This window comes from Bolinopsis microptera, chromosome 5 (genome assembly GCF_026151205.1).
Source record: "Bolinopsis microptera isolate Bmic1 chromosome 5, MBARI_Bmic_1.0, whole genome shotgun sequence".
In the NCBI taxonomy this organism is placed as follows: domain Eukaryota; kingdom Metazoa; phylum Ctenophora; class Tentaculata; order Lobata; family Bolinopsidae; genus Bolinopsis; species Bolinopsis microptera.
Genome location: NC_087076.1, coordinates 21,731,096 through 21,743,293, shown reverse-complemented (window position 1 = coordinate 21,743,293; position 12,198 = coordinate 21,731,096). Strand labels below are relative to the sequence as shown.

General features: G+C 39.5%; 1 protein-coding gene and 1 long non-coding RNA gene across 3 annotated transcripts in view; one reads left to right on the top strand and one right to left on the bottom strand.

Moving 5' to 3' along the window:
* The first annotated feature begins 10,300 nt into the window (after positions 1-10,300).
* LOC134815833 (uncharacterized) lies at positions 10,301-11,157 on the top strand. The gene is made up of 2 exons (XR_010160309.1): positions 10,301-10,445; positions 10,608-11,157. It is a non-coding gene; the product is annotated as an uncharacterized LOC134815833 (long non-coding RNA).
* A 46-nt stretch (positions 11,158-11,203) lies between these two features.
* The window catches only part of LOC134814788 (MOB-like protein phocein), a 48,335-nt gene continuing 47,340 nt past the window's right edge, over positions 11,204-12,198 (bottom strand). For both annotated transcript variants that reach the window (XM_063823061.1, XM_063823063.1), the window contains exon 9: positions 11,204-12,017. In XM_063823061.1, the coding sequence (XP_063679131.1) occupies positions 11,886-12,017 (132 nt within the window). In that variant the 3' untranslated portion in view covers positions 11,204-11,885. The remainder of the gene's footprint in view (positions 12,018-12,198) is intronic.

Genomic DNA, 12,198 nt, shown 5'->3' with positions numbered 1-12,198 from the left:
AGTCAACACTTGTAAGCATTAAACATGTAAACGAGACATGTTACTAGGATTCTAAGAAAGGGTTGTGGTTATGTTTTTAAAATATGTGGGATCGGTTTTAACTTCAACTCAACTCATTTAACTCCTTAACACAGATATCCAAAAAGTGAACCTCAATTTATTGTGAGTTTCTTACTTCCCCAAATGCCATTGATTTAAAGTTTTCTGGTGTGAAGAAAAATGTACCTGTTTAGGTTGAATATCAAGGATTTTTGGTGCTGATTGTCGAAAATTGGGCTCCTCGCCCGGTAGTGATACCAGAGTTTTGACGTATTTTTCTATGACGGTCGGCTCCACATTCTCCAGACCCGGGATTTGGTTTCTTACCAGACTCATGTAAGCCTGAAATTAGTAATAATTATAGTAATTATTAGTAATTATTAGTAATAATTATAGTAATTATTAGTAATAATTATAGTGGTTTTCGTACAACTTTAATTAAGAGCAGTAGACGTGCTAGCACGTCTATTTCATTAGACGCTTAAATCGTCGCTTAAATTCTTATACAGCACGACATATTCACATAAACAGCCATTTTATCACATCATAATTACATGCAATTAAAATCGGGACCAAGCATTCAAACATATTATTACGTCATTTCTGCTATGCAAGGTTGGTTTTGAAGGCTGTTTATCCTCCACAACCGGCTCAGAACTCCTCCTTCTTCTCCTGTCTTCCTCCCCAGGAGAGCTCTTCCTTCTGGATCTCCTCCCCCTCCTCCTCCTCCCTTCCTCTTCACTACTCGTAATAACAGGTTCAGATAACCTCCTACTACTCGCTTCCTTGAGGTCCAGGATACTGTCTGATCTGACTGCAGTGTTGTTGGATTTTATAACCCTAGGTTTGTGAAGCTCAGGAGAGGTTCTATCCTTCACTGCGATACCAAACGCGTCCATCAGTTCGGGGGATGATTTCCCTTTCTGAGAGGGAAATAGTTAGTGACGTTCGTATATGGTTAGCATTTTGTTGCAACCTGCAACCTGCAACCAGGTTTATAATTCAAGAGACCAGAGGAAATAGTTAGGTAGCTGTAAATTACGAAATCACAAGACATAACAGTTTAACTTTACATTAAACGGTTTAATTTTTCGAAGCTCCAAATTTAATAAACTGGTGTGGCACCACCACATACTTCGTGAATAACAGTCCCGAGAGGAAGTCCAATATCATCTTTTGAGACTTGTCTGACTGCTCTCCTTGGTGGTTTTTGCTGTTTAGCAGGTTTGTAGTCCCGGAACTTAGCAGGGGGATCTATCTCGTAGCTTGGCTCTAATAGTGGAGGCGGGATGGGTTTCTGCTTGACTTGCACGTCAGAAAACATTGATTGGTGGAGCGTAGACTCACTTTCGGAGTGCTTGTTCTCTTCGTTTGGTTTGTCTGTAATAATAGTGACCCTCTTCTGTGGTTTCTTCTTCTTTTTCACAACTTGGTATTCGACCTCACTGTTTTCCTTTCTGATGTCCACGAACATGGTCTGGTGCAGGGTGGGATCTGAAAGGTCATCTCCATCATCCGACTCTGGAGCGAAGTTTACAATCTCAACCTGACCAGTGGGTCGTGTTTCCTCCCCAGGATGACTGCCAGTTCTGGCTCCTTCCTCGTAGATTCCAACACCGAGAGTCTTCATTTGGGCTGAATCAGACTGTCCCGAATAGTGGACCACTTGACCCACCGGTCCGCTTATCTGTCTTCTTATGCTCACTTTCTTATCGTTTGATTTACCAAAAATAGATAGTTTCAGGGGATTCTTTTTGTTACTTTTCTTTGATTCCCTCTTTGTTTTTGTCGTGACATTCTGTTCTTCTATCTTATCATCATTGTAAGGTCTAGGAATAGATTCGTCGCTGTGAACGACCTTTTTCTTGTTAACCACTGAATACACAGGGGACTCAGGTTTGTATTCAGGTTTATCGGGAGCAGGTGTAATGGAGAGTCGGGACGTTTTGACTCCAGCTGCTATTGGAGTCATCCCGGCAGGGACAGGTACCACACTGCTGGGAATCTCTCTGGTTCGAATATCATCTTCGTCCACTTCGAGATTCAGTATTGTACTGTACGGACTACTTGCCCTTGCTCTCCTGTGATTGATTTCAAAGTCGATGTCCCTCTCACTGTCATCAAATTCGACTGACTGGATCGGGCGACTACTTTTCTGAGGAAAAGCATGAGCGACGTCGTAGGCTGGATCGTAGTCGTCAACAACCTCTCTTCGTTCCCTTTTTGGAGGTACTGTGGGTTTTTCTAAAACGTACGTCTTTTGATCAATACCTTGTGTCTCGGATAGAGAGAGGCTCCTACTAGAGGTAGAATTGGAGGAATAAGACGATTCGGAGGAATTTCTGTGCCTTGTTACCGTTTCTAGGTAAGACTTGCTCATATTTTCGTAAATTGGCGGCGAGTCTGCTTCACACTCTGAATCATTATTGACAGATCTTAGCTTCCCAAAATCTTCCGTCTCGATGATTTCTGTAATGACAGGGTGCCTATTTGCATCATTACTGTTTAAACTACTTGCATCTGAATCTTTCTTGATGACAGTGACTGATTGTTCAGTTTCAATCCCCGGTATCTGGATTCCTGTCTGCTCTGACTCGATTGTAGCACTCCACTTGAGTTGTTGTCCGTCAAGTGTAGGGTGAAGCACTGTAAAAGGCGCTTCTTTGTCTAGTTTGTCGTCAAAAGAGGGCGGAGGAGGAGGTAAGATGTTTGGTTTTTGCGGTTCCCTAATAGCGACTAGTATTTCCGCTTCTTGTTTTACAACTGATGCGTTTTCGTACCTGAAAAACGCACTTTTATAATTTAGAATTTGGGCTGAAGCCTGAAATCTAGTAATAGGAGCTGTATATTAAAATTAAACATTTAAAGTTTAACTGCAATAATGGCTATTTATATACATCACCGAAACACAGATATTGTTCTTTCGCCAATGATAAGTCTTACTTGGTTTCCGTCACAGTAACCGGCACTTCGGTAACATCAGATTTCACGATCATCGATTCCTCGTCGTCTGTCACCGCACTCCCCTCTTCCACAGACCTCTCACTCCCCTCTTCCACAGACCGCTCCCCGTCCTGCACGGTAGACGACCGATCAACCTCGTCGGTTTCAGTATAACTCTCCTCATCGCTAGAATATGTGTCTGTCTCGCTGCTCGAGCTGGCTGATCGTTCGAATACCTCCGTCATGGACTCCGCGAAACTGACGCTCCTTTCTGAGCGATCATCGTCACGTCTCAACTGTGATAGAATGTGTTAAAAGGTGTTAAAAGGTGTTATAGAAGGTGTTATGTTTTATTCTGTTTATAGATTTTATGCACAGTTTGAGCCCCGAATTCTAAATGTAGTTTTAGACTTCAGATATCTCAAGTTAGGAGCAACTTTAAGAGGGTCGTTTGATTCGAGCAGCTTATTACGAGCCACTTCAAGATTATGAGGATGTTCCTTGTACGTTGTGTCCTGTACAGACGGCAAATGTTGATTCAAAATTCACTGACAGAAACAGCTGCAATTTCTTAACGTCTGATCAATTTCGCTGGATTGTACAACTTTCGTCTTGGTTGATTCCAAACACAAGGAAATTTTCCTTCTGGTTGGTAATATACTCAATGATGGAAGTATTGTGTATTGGCTATGCCCCGCTTACTAGTTTAGCTCTTTCTAGTCCCCTGCTACACGGCATGTAAACAGGGATTGGCTAGTTAGAGGCGGTCCGTGTAGGCCTTACACTGTGCTTTCAGCAATACTCATAAAGGAACAATAAACTTCTTTTATCAAATTTCAGCTATAAAATTAGTCGACCATTGGCATTACGTTAGTATCCGTCAAAATGCTTTTACAGGTTAATCTTCTCGTATCATTCTTTTACGAGCTTTACAATAATAAAAAAGCTTTGCGGTTCCATTGTTAAATACAACGGAATTTTAGACCATGGCTTGCTTTTTTATCCTTATTTTTCACTTATCATTTCAAAATAACGGCTGCAAAAAACCACATTCAACCACAATTTAAACCGATAAATAAATGTCTCCAGTATTTCCAAACTCGGCACAAGTTTACCCATACTTTCCACGTGCGTGACGTGAGATAAGTAAGTAAACCGGGCTGATAAGAGTTTAGAAAATTGGATTACCCTATTTAAAGCGACAGGTCTGGGCTTGTCCCCGTCATCTGTCGGGGGCCCTTCCACTTTGACTGTGTTCTGTAGCAGAGCAAATATGTTATTTATCTATTGGATTATTTATTAATAAGGTTAGTTATAAGGTTATTTATTTATTATATTAAGTTAAGTTATTACGGCTGTCTCAAAAAGCTAGACTCTAGTCAGCGTATCCATCACTTTATTTCTTGAGAGTCTAAAAATGCACAAGATTTTATCACTGTCTATACAGTAAACTCGAGTTATGATAAAAAATGATGCATATCGCACGACAAAACTAGAATTATTTATTCTGTGGTCAACTTTATAGGGCTACAATTGTAAAATGAAAACAAAAGACTGTTCTATCAACAACTGTAGAAGAAAAAATGTACAACTCAAAAAATAAACAATATCCCTACAATCTACATATGTAAAATTAGCTAGCGTTAGTAATAACAATAAGCCCCTTGAATCAGTGTAAAGTTAAACATGTGTTGTTTAGTAAAACAATGAGATAATTTGGGAAACTTACCTAATGAGCTTGCATCTTTTTGTAGTCTACGATATGCAGCTGTATTGCTGCATAATCGTCTGTGTAAACTGTAAACTCGCGTCAAAACTGTTGAGGGGTCTAGCGGTAACCGCACAGCTGGGCAGAATGAAGTTTCAGTCATTATCTTACTTTAGCAATTACTCAATTAGAAGATATCCGGCCAGCGCCATTGATCATTGATCGCGGTACTGATTCCCTGAGAATAACGAAGTCCATTAATTGCACATAAATTTGGCAGATGTATCTCATCTAGTTGAAATCTGATGAACCTGGAAATTGTAGTTACGTAACTAGCTCGGTATCATGGGAACCCCTAGAGCTATTTAAAAGAGAATGAACACGTGTTTCCCGCCTGCGTACCGCACATAAAGTCCATTAGCGAACATACTGGAGCTTATCCCGGGGAACCGTATTGACGTAGTTACCCGGGCTTATTAAGTGCCCGATATTACGTTTCAGGTGTACGGGAAAATATGGTAGTTTTGGGGAGGAGGGAAACATATTTCGTTATATATAATCGCATCATGAGGGCTGTATGAAAAGAATTTGGGGTATTCGCCATGAAATCACCAGATCTCAGTTCAATATTTTACTAGATCCCAAAACTAGCTCACACAGTTGAGAAGGAAGTCGTGCGGCAGCGTTAAATATGATGACAGCTGTTGGCGTTTTAGGGATTCCCGCATAGCAGGCATACCATGGTCGACCCAACGTAGCGCATATCATGATGGAAGCATGTTAACGTTTAGATTTGTGAGAATAAATCACGAGTTGGCGGTGGTAGATCGCGCAGTACGCACGAATCAAGATCAGTAACTGTAACAGTGTAAGTTAAACAATGACCGTACTCGACATGACCTCATCTTTAATGAGCTGTCTGCAGAAGGGAGCTAGCTCTGTTTCTAACTTTCTCCTTTGTTTTTTGTCAAGCTCCAGCCTGGTGTAAACTGTTTATCGACCGTCCAGCACGAGTCCCTGAACTAGTTCTCCTGTCTGTAACCGGGGGAGTCTAACTCGTGGGCCCAGACACCCTCCTCATCACAGCACCTCATTAACGAGTCCTGCAGACACACTTTAGTCCTGGCACTAACTATTCGGACTCTTTTGACCCACCCTTTCACCATATCCAGCCCTGATGAGCCTCGCACTGCACAGCCACTGTAGACGAGCTGAGGGAGACAGGGGGCACGCGTGGGGTCCATGCAATCTGCCCGGGGAGGCGCTCTAAAAACCCTCCTGGAGATCTGTTTTATCGTCACCAGGACGAGTCATTTCTCTCTCTTTCTACGATCCTCATAAGTTTGACATTGTTTGTAGTAAAAATATAACCCTCGTGATACGGTCTCGTCAGACAATATTCGCACGATATTACATATCATACATTTCGCAGCGAGGCATCATGTCACGAGATAGCTGACGAGATTTTTTAAATTTCCAGCGAAACACAGTTAGAGGAAATCAGAAGTCAACTATGCTAGACGTGATAATAGTTTATTGCCCTAGCTACTCTAGATATAAAAGAGGTAACTTCGATGCTTTTCACAGTTTTGCTACCCTGGGTAAGCTTGACCTGCTTGAGCTTTCTCAACCGAAACCATATTAAAGAAGGATCAGATACAGCTATCTCGGCTAGCAGCCACTGCCAACTCGACAACACGGTCACTCGCGCTGTGCTTTGTTGCATAGTGTGTATTTGCATTTTATCTTGTTGACCTCATCATAGTTTAAAAGCTTCATTAAGTTATTTATCATGCATACTCAATACTGCATATGGTTAAGATAGCGCCATATTGGTGTTACGGAAACACATAGTTTGTTACACTTACACTTTACAGTTATGGTATTCAGGTTACTTTTCACACGAATCTTACGTTGAGTATCATGGTGCCCCGCCTTTTCATCATCATAAGATTCTATCGATGGACAATACACACAGTTGCTGTTCAATGAGGGTAGGGTACAACATATAGTACCCGTGGTACAATATGTGGTACCCTTATTGAACAGAATTGTATGGTACTACCACCATACAATTCTCCGGAAGCGTATTCTAATCCTCAATAGTCAGTATGTGCCTAGTTTGCTACAACATTGTGCAACACCCCTTGCTTCAGCTCTTTTCTGCATTATATCTCCCGTGACTTAATATATCGACATGCCCAACAGATGCGAGATTTATGACCTCTAGCGAGATCGGTAGCTCCAGATGACGTCATGTCTTTAGTATTAACTCTCCAGTCTTGAGCAACGAAATGGTCCCTTGCGGGAGTCGTGCTAACCGTTATTCTCTGCGAACTGGGCGTGGTTTAAAGCTAGTGTGCAGGTGTTTTGCAGGCATTGTGCTCTGCAGCTACTCCAGCTTTAGCTGTAGGCGGAATGAGATGCTCAGGATCATGTAACTAACCACGTGCTCGGTCACGTGCTCAGTCACGTGGCATAAAACAGGGTAAGGAGGTTCCTTCTCCAAATTGAAGACATTTTATTGCTTTTTAGTGATCTCATGGTTTTACAGTTGTGTCATGTGGCAATTCTCACGGCAAGGCCGCAGTTTGCTGCCGCAATCATTTCTGCGGAATTGTCGGAGGTGTTAGCGGGGACCACTCTTAGACTCTTCATGTTTTATTTTAATCTTCTCAATGAGCGGTATTTTAGTTTCATATACCGACGTTTTGGTAGCGACTTAGAAAATTGTTTAAACACAGTAAACTTGAGTATCTAGACAGCGAACCAACACAAATTGTCTTAGAGATTTGATTAGTTTAAGCCAGTTGTTGGTCCTTTATATTTATAAACCATGAGACACCCGACAGCTGTCGTTTGCCGAATCTAATAATCGTATCAATTTTGGGAATTTCATGGCATACGATTTCATAGTACGACCTTATAAATCCATAATGAAAGTTATCCTTTCAAAACAGTTTAAAAATGTTGAGTAAAGATAAGCAATGCATTCCGATCAACTTCCAATAATCAAAGTCACGTATAATATGGGTGTCAAGTTGAATTTGAATGATGTTTCATTGTCGATGGCAGATGAAACAGTTTCCTAGTTGCGTTGTCAAATCTGTGTGCAATTATTGCGTCACCAAAACTATTTGCGCTAATTGGTGGTCCTATGTATGTGTTAATGTGTTGTGAACTTGCAGTTGTATAACAGTGCAGTATGGAAGCCTTATTGTGCTTCATATCCGTCTCGGGTTATTGATAAAGGAGTCTCGACTTCATACAAGCTCTACTTAAGTCTATTCATTCGATTTTATTGGCAGGAGGCAATAAATTTGTTGAGTTTTTGTTCATCTTTAATCAGAAAATCGATGGTCGCTTTTGTTTAAAAATGAAAGACATTCTAGATACAATTAATACTGATGAACACCAAAACTTGTTGTATACCTTAATCCTTCAATACGGTTGCTACTCCATTCGCCTTCTACTTCGAGAAAATACATTTGTTCCACCGGAATTGCACCGGAATTGGGATTTTCACGAGTATCATACACATTGCGTCATGCACACTAATGCACATGACGCACTAATGCACATGATACATACGCACACAGCTTGCATACCGCTCGCTCGCGGCGTTCTGCAAAATGTTATTAACTAAAAGGTGAGTCTACCGTGCCACTCAGCTATACACACGTGAGGTCTGTATATTCGAGATTAGTCGATTGATATAGTATAAGTATACAGTGCTATCTTGATAGATATTCTCTAGTTTATAATGCTATCTCAGTGTATGATGACTGATGGTGCCATGCACTATCGTTCTGTCTGTTCGACCTATAAGTATATGGACTTAAAAGTTTTAGCTAATGGCACGAGTATAACGATGACTATAACGCATATAGGCTTATGATTTATCTGGCTGTAGTAAGTCTGCGCTCTTTTTTGTAGAGAAAGTTGCCACGCCCGTCATTTCATTCGGAATCTTATTAATTAGATACTTTTACAGTAGACTATGCCACATCTGCGGAGTACATAATCTAATTTAAATGTTAATTAGTGTAAAATTGTACAACTCTATCTCGACTAATCCGCAGAGCACTGGGGTACCCTTTAAATTGGGCACGGTACCGTCTAGAAACTATCCAGTGAGTCCTCACTATTCAGCTCCAGATTTCAGTTGCAATTTTATAGCCCATATCGTAAGACTAAGTGTAACATTGCAATTTTATGACAGTATCCTAACGTAATTTTATATCACTATCTGAAGTACGTGCTTTGTTGCAACGTTACAAAGCTTTTATAAGTGTATGCCATATTATGTCTTGTCTGGACGATTAGAGGTTATAACGTTTACATGATATATTATATTTATATTATATAATCTTATTAACGTGAGCTAATAATTCGGCTTTTTTGTTGGAAATTGGTTTGTCGTTCAAATTTTGTGATAGTTTTATAACGGAAATGAGCGTCTAATTTCTAGTGCGGGGAATTTAAATTTTATTAATATTATCAATTGAGGCGTGGACTGTGGTTCGCTGTCTAGTAAAACTAGTAATGTTAACATACCGCCTAGTGGGCCGACCTACCGGAATATTTATGTCTTTCGTTCAATCATCATTCACACTTACGTTGCCTTCATTCAGTATTTGGTATTGTTATAGAGAGTTTTTCTTGATCCCTCACCCCTGGAAAATTCTAATTTTAATTCCATACTGTTTCAACTGAACCAAAAACAGTTATTTCTTCCTGGTATGATGTGTGCAGAGAATTGGCGAGACAAAAGCAAAAGAGTGCTTTCAGTTTTCACTGTTGGTGACATTCTTGACACATATCATAATTTTTAATTCAATGTCCTTCACTAAAGTTTTTACATCATGTCAGGTCGGAATACTTTTTCGCCGATAACTCGCCAGGGATGAATTTAAACCCTGTGCCATGTGGGATGATTAAGGATCACCGTTCAAAAATACATCGATTCAAGTTAGTTTCATTTTCAACTGTCGGGGAACCTTTTAGAAAAATCGCGAGGTTCGAGTGATTTAACACGCTTGGTAATATCGTCGAGACCTTTCCTATCTTAAGTAGGTCCTAGCCTTGATAATCTTAAATAGATATGGTTGTTAAAAATTACCATATTGCTGTGGTGTCTGCACCAAATTGTTACATTAGCCGCCAAATGAATTACAAATCCCCCAGTCGATGGCATCATAACTCCAGTTATTTGAAATTAATTCCAGCCATGACTGGCAAATATTTCCTAGAATATCATGAGATTCCTAGAAGCTTTAGAGCAATGAAATAATTCTGAGTACGTGTTTTAGCGAATTTTACACAGTTGGTAAGTTTTTTGCACAAAATTGATCATGTAATCACCTTTGATAATTGATATGTTCACGTACTCGACATTTGCCTTTGCCACAATTTGAAAATTTTTACGAAACTCCATCTAGGTTTCCATTTCTTCACCAGTCAACAAAAGGCGATTCCGCCTTTTCGAGTCACAATTGATGTGTTACTGTTCTTAACTCATTTTTGGACATATTTAAGGTTGAATGATTAATAAAATTACGGTCGTGCTTGCCAGCACTGAACATCTCACTAAAATTATTCTCTCAATTATCTAGCTTTCACAAGAACAATGTCTGGTACCGGAAGCATTTTCAACCTAAGCAAGAATAACCAGAAAAACAGGGACAAAAAAATCTCTGAGCCAACAATTACATGTCATCAGTGCAAGATCTCAGTAAAGAATACCGTCGCTAAGGTAAGTTGGTTTGAAATTAGTTCTAGAGTTTTCTTTTTAAAGCTTTAATTCATAATCCCTCATCTAATTTTGAAGTCAGCACATTGCACTTTTTTATAAAAAATAGTTTATGAATAGAATTTTTTACACAAAAGAATTTAACTTTAAAATATTTTATTCCAGGTATACAGATCTCGACAAACGCTACAATTCTGCAGCTCAAACTGTCACATGACATGGATGAGACAGAACAACAACAACAACACCAACACAACCAACACCCTGGGTCCGTCCTCACCTCTCTTCAGAAAGTGTTGACTAGCACTCGGTGTCACGTGATCCTTATTATACACGTGTTACGTCACGTGTTACGTCACGTGATGCTAATACCGCTTGTTCTGATGTCTTGTTAGGTGCATTGACTTGCGACTTCCAATCTTGCGTTGTCGTCCTATGATTTTATAGGTGGACTGTTAGGACTTTTATTTATTGTGATGATAGTTGTAAGTAGAATTGTCTTGTTGTGACAGAAAAAGAAGAGGCATCTACCTCGACTTGAAAGGAAGGAATTTGCTACTAATAAGTTGCCATTTTAATATACAGTTTTTAGATATTGACTGAAATTTAACCAGTTTTTACCTTTTTAAAATTCAGATTTTACAGCAAACGATGTTTTACAGACATTTTCTTTGATGTAAATTATAATTCTAACGGGAAGATTGAGATCCTATAATAGAGTTTTCTTTGAACGTCTTCACAACAAATAAAAAATCATTGAATATATGTCATAACAAAATATCATAATGAAATTGAAATGATTACAATTGGTTACTATAAAAGAAAGGAAATCAACGTTCTATTCTGTTAAGATTCATCTATTTACAGAATTTCACTGCACACTGCACAGTTGTTACTTCATCGCCAAAACGGGGCGAGAAGGAAACCTTGCCTCATATCAAAAATGAGTGCCGGATTAAAAATTGAGAATTGTTGCAGTTACGCATAGCCAATTATAAAACACCGGTAGTAATTTACAACTAATTGGTAAATAAGAATACATTTTTCGTTAAATGGCAAGGAGATACATATTTAGGAACAGTCTGGAAATGCACTCTAAATTTTATCATGTAAACTACCGCACCAGGATTTAATTTCTTATTACGTCACGTGATTTATTTCAACCAATCAGGGGTAGATTTTGAGGGCCATGAAAACTTTCATCTTGTGAACCACGCCGCGCGTTCCGCATAATAACTATTTTACTTGTGACCGTCATAAAAGTTGCCATTTTCTATAGTTGAAGATGGTATTTGAGTAGCCATATATCTAAGATATCTAAGAGAACTGATGTTTTACTATTGTATTCCAGGTAGGAATATCTCCTAAATGGTGGTATAGATGCGCAGCACAGAATAACTTGTTCACTCAATTATTTACAGTCCTTGAGTCAGGGCGCCCTCATTATTCTCGGATGGTCGTCTCATCGTCTTCATCACTATCTTCATCTTCAACGTCTATATCGGGTTCAACAGTGCTGTTGGGTTGGGGGGAGTGTTCGCTAACTGTTGCGTATTGGCCTTCATCCTCTTGATCCTGAGTCAAAGTTTATAATCCTTTAGATGCAAATCGAAAAATAAACGCTTAACCGAGTATGATAATTCAAATTGTGTCTCACTAGTCATTTTGCTTTTGGATATTTTAGAGTATACGGTTGTAACGTTTGCTACTAAGATAAGAGGTGATATTTTCAGTCTTAATCTAACGCAGCCAAGCT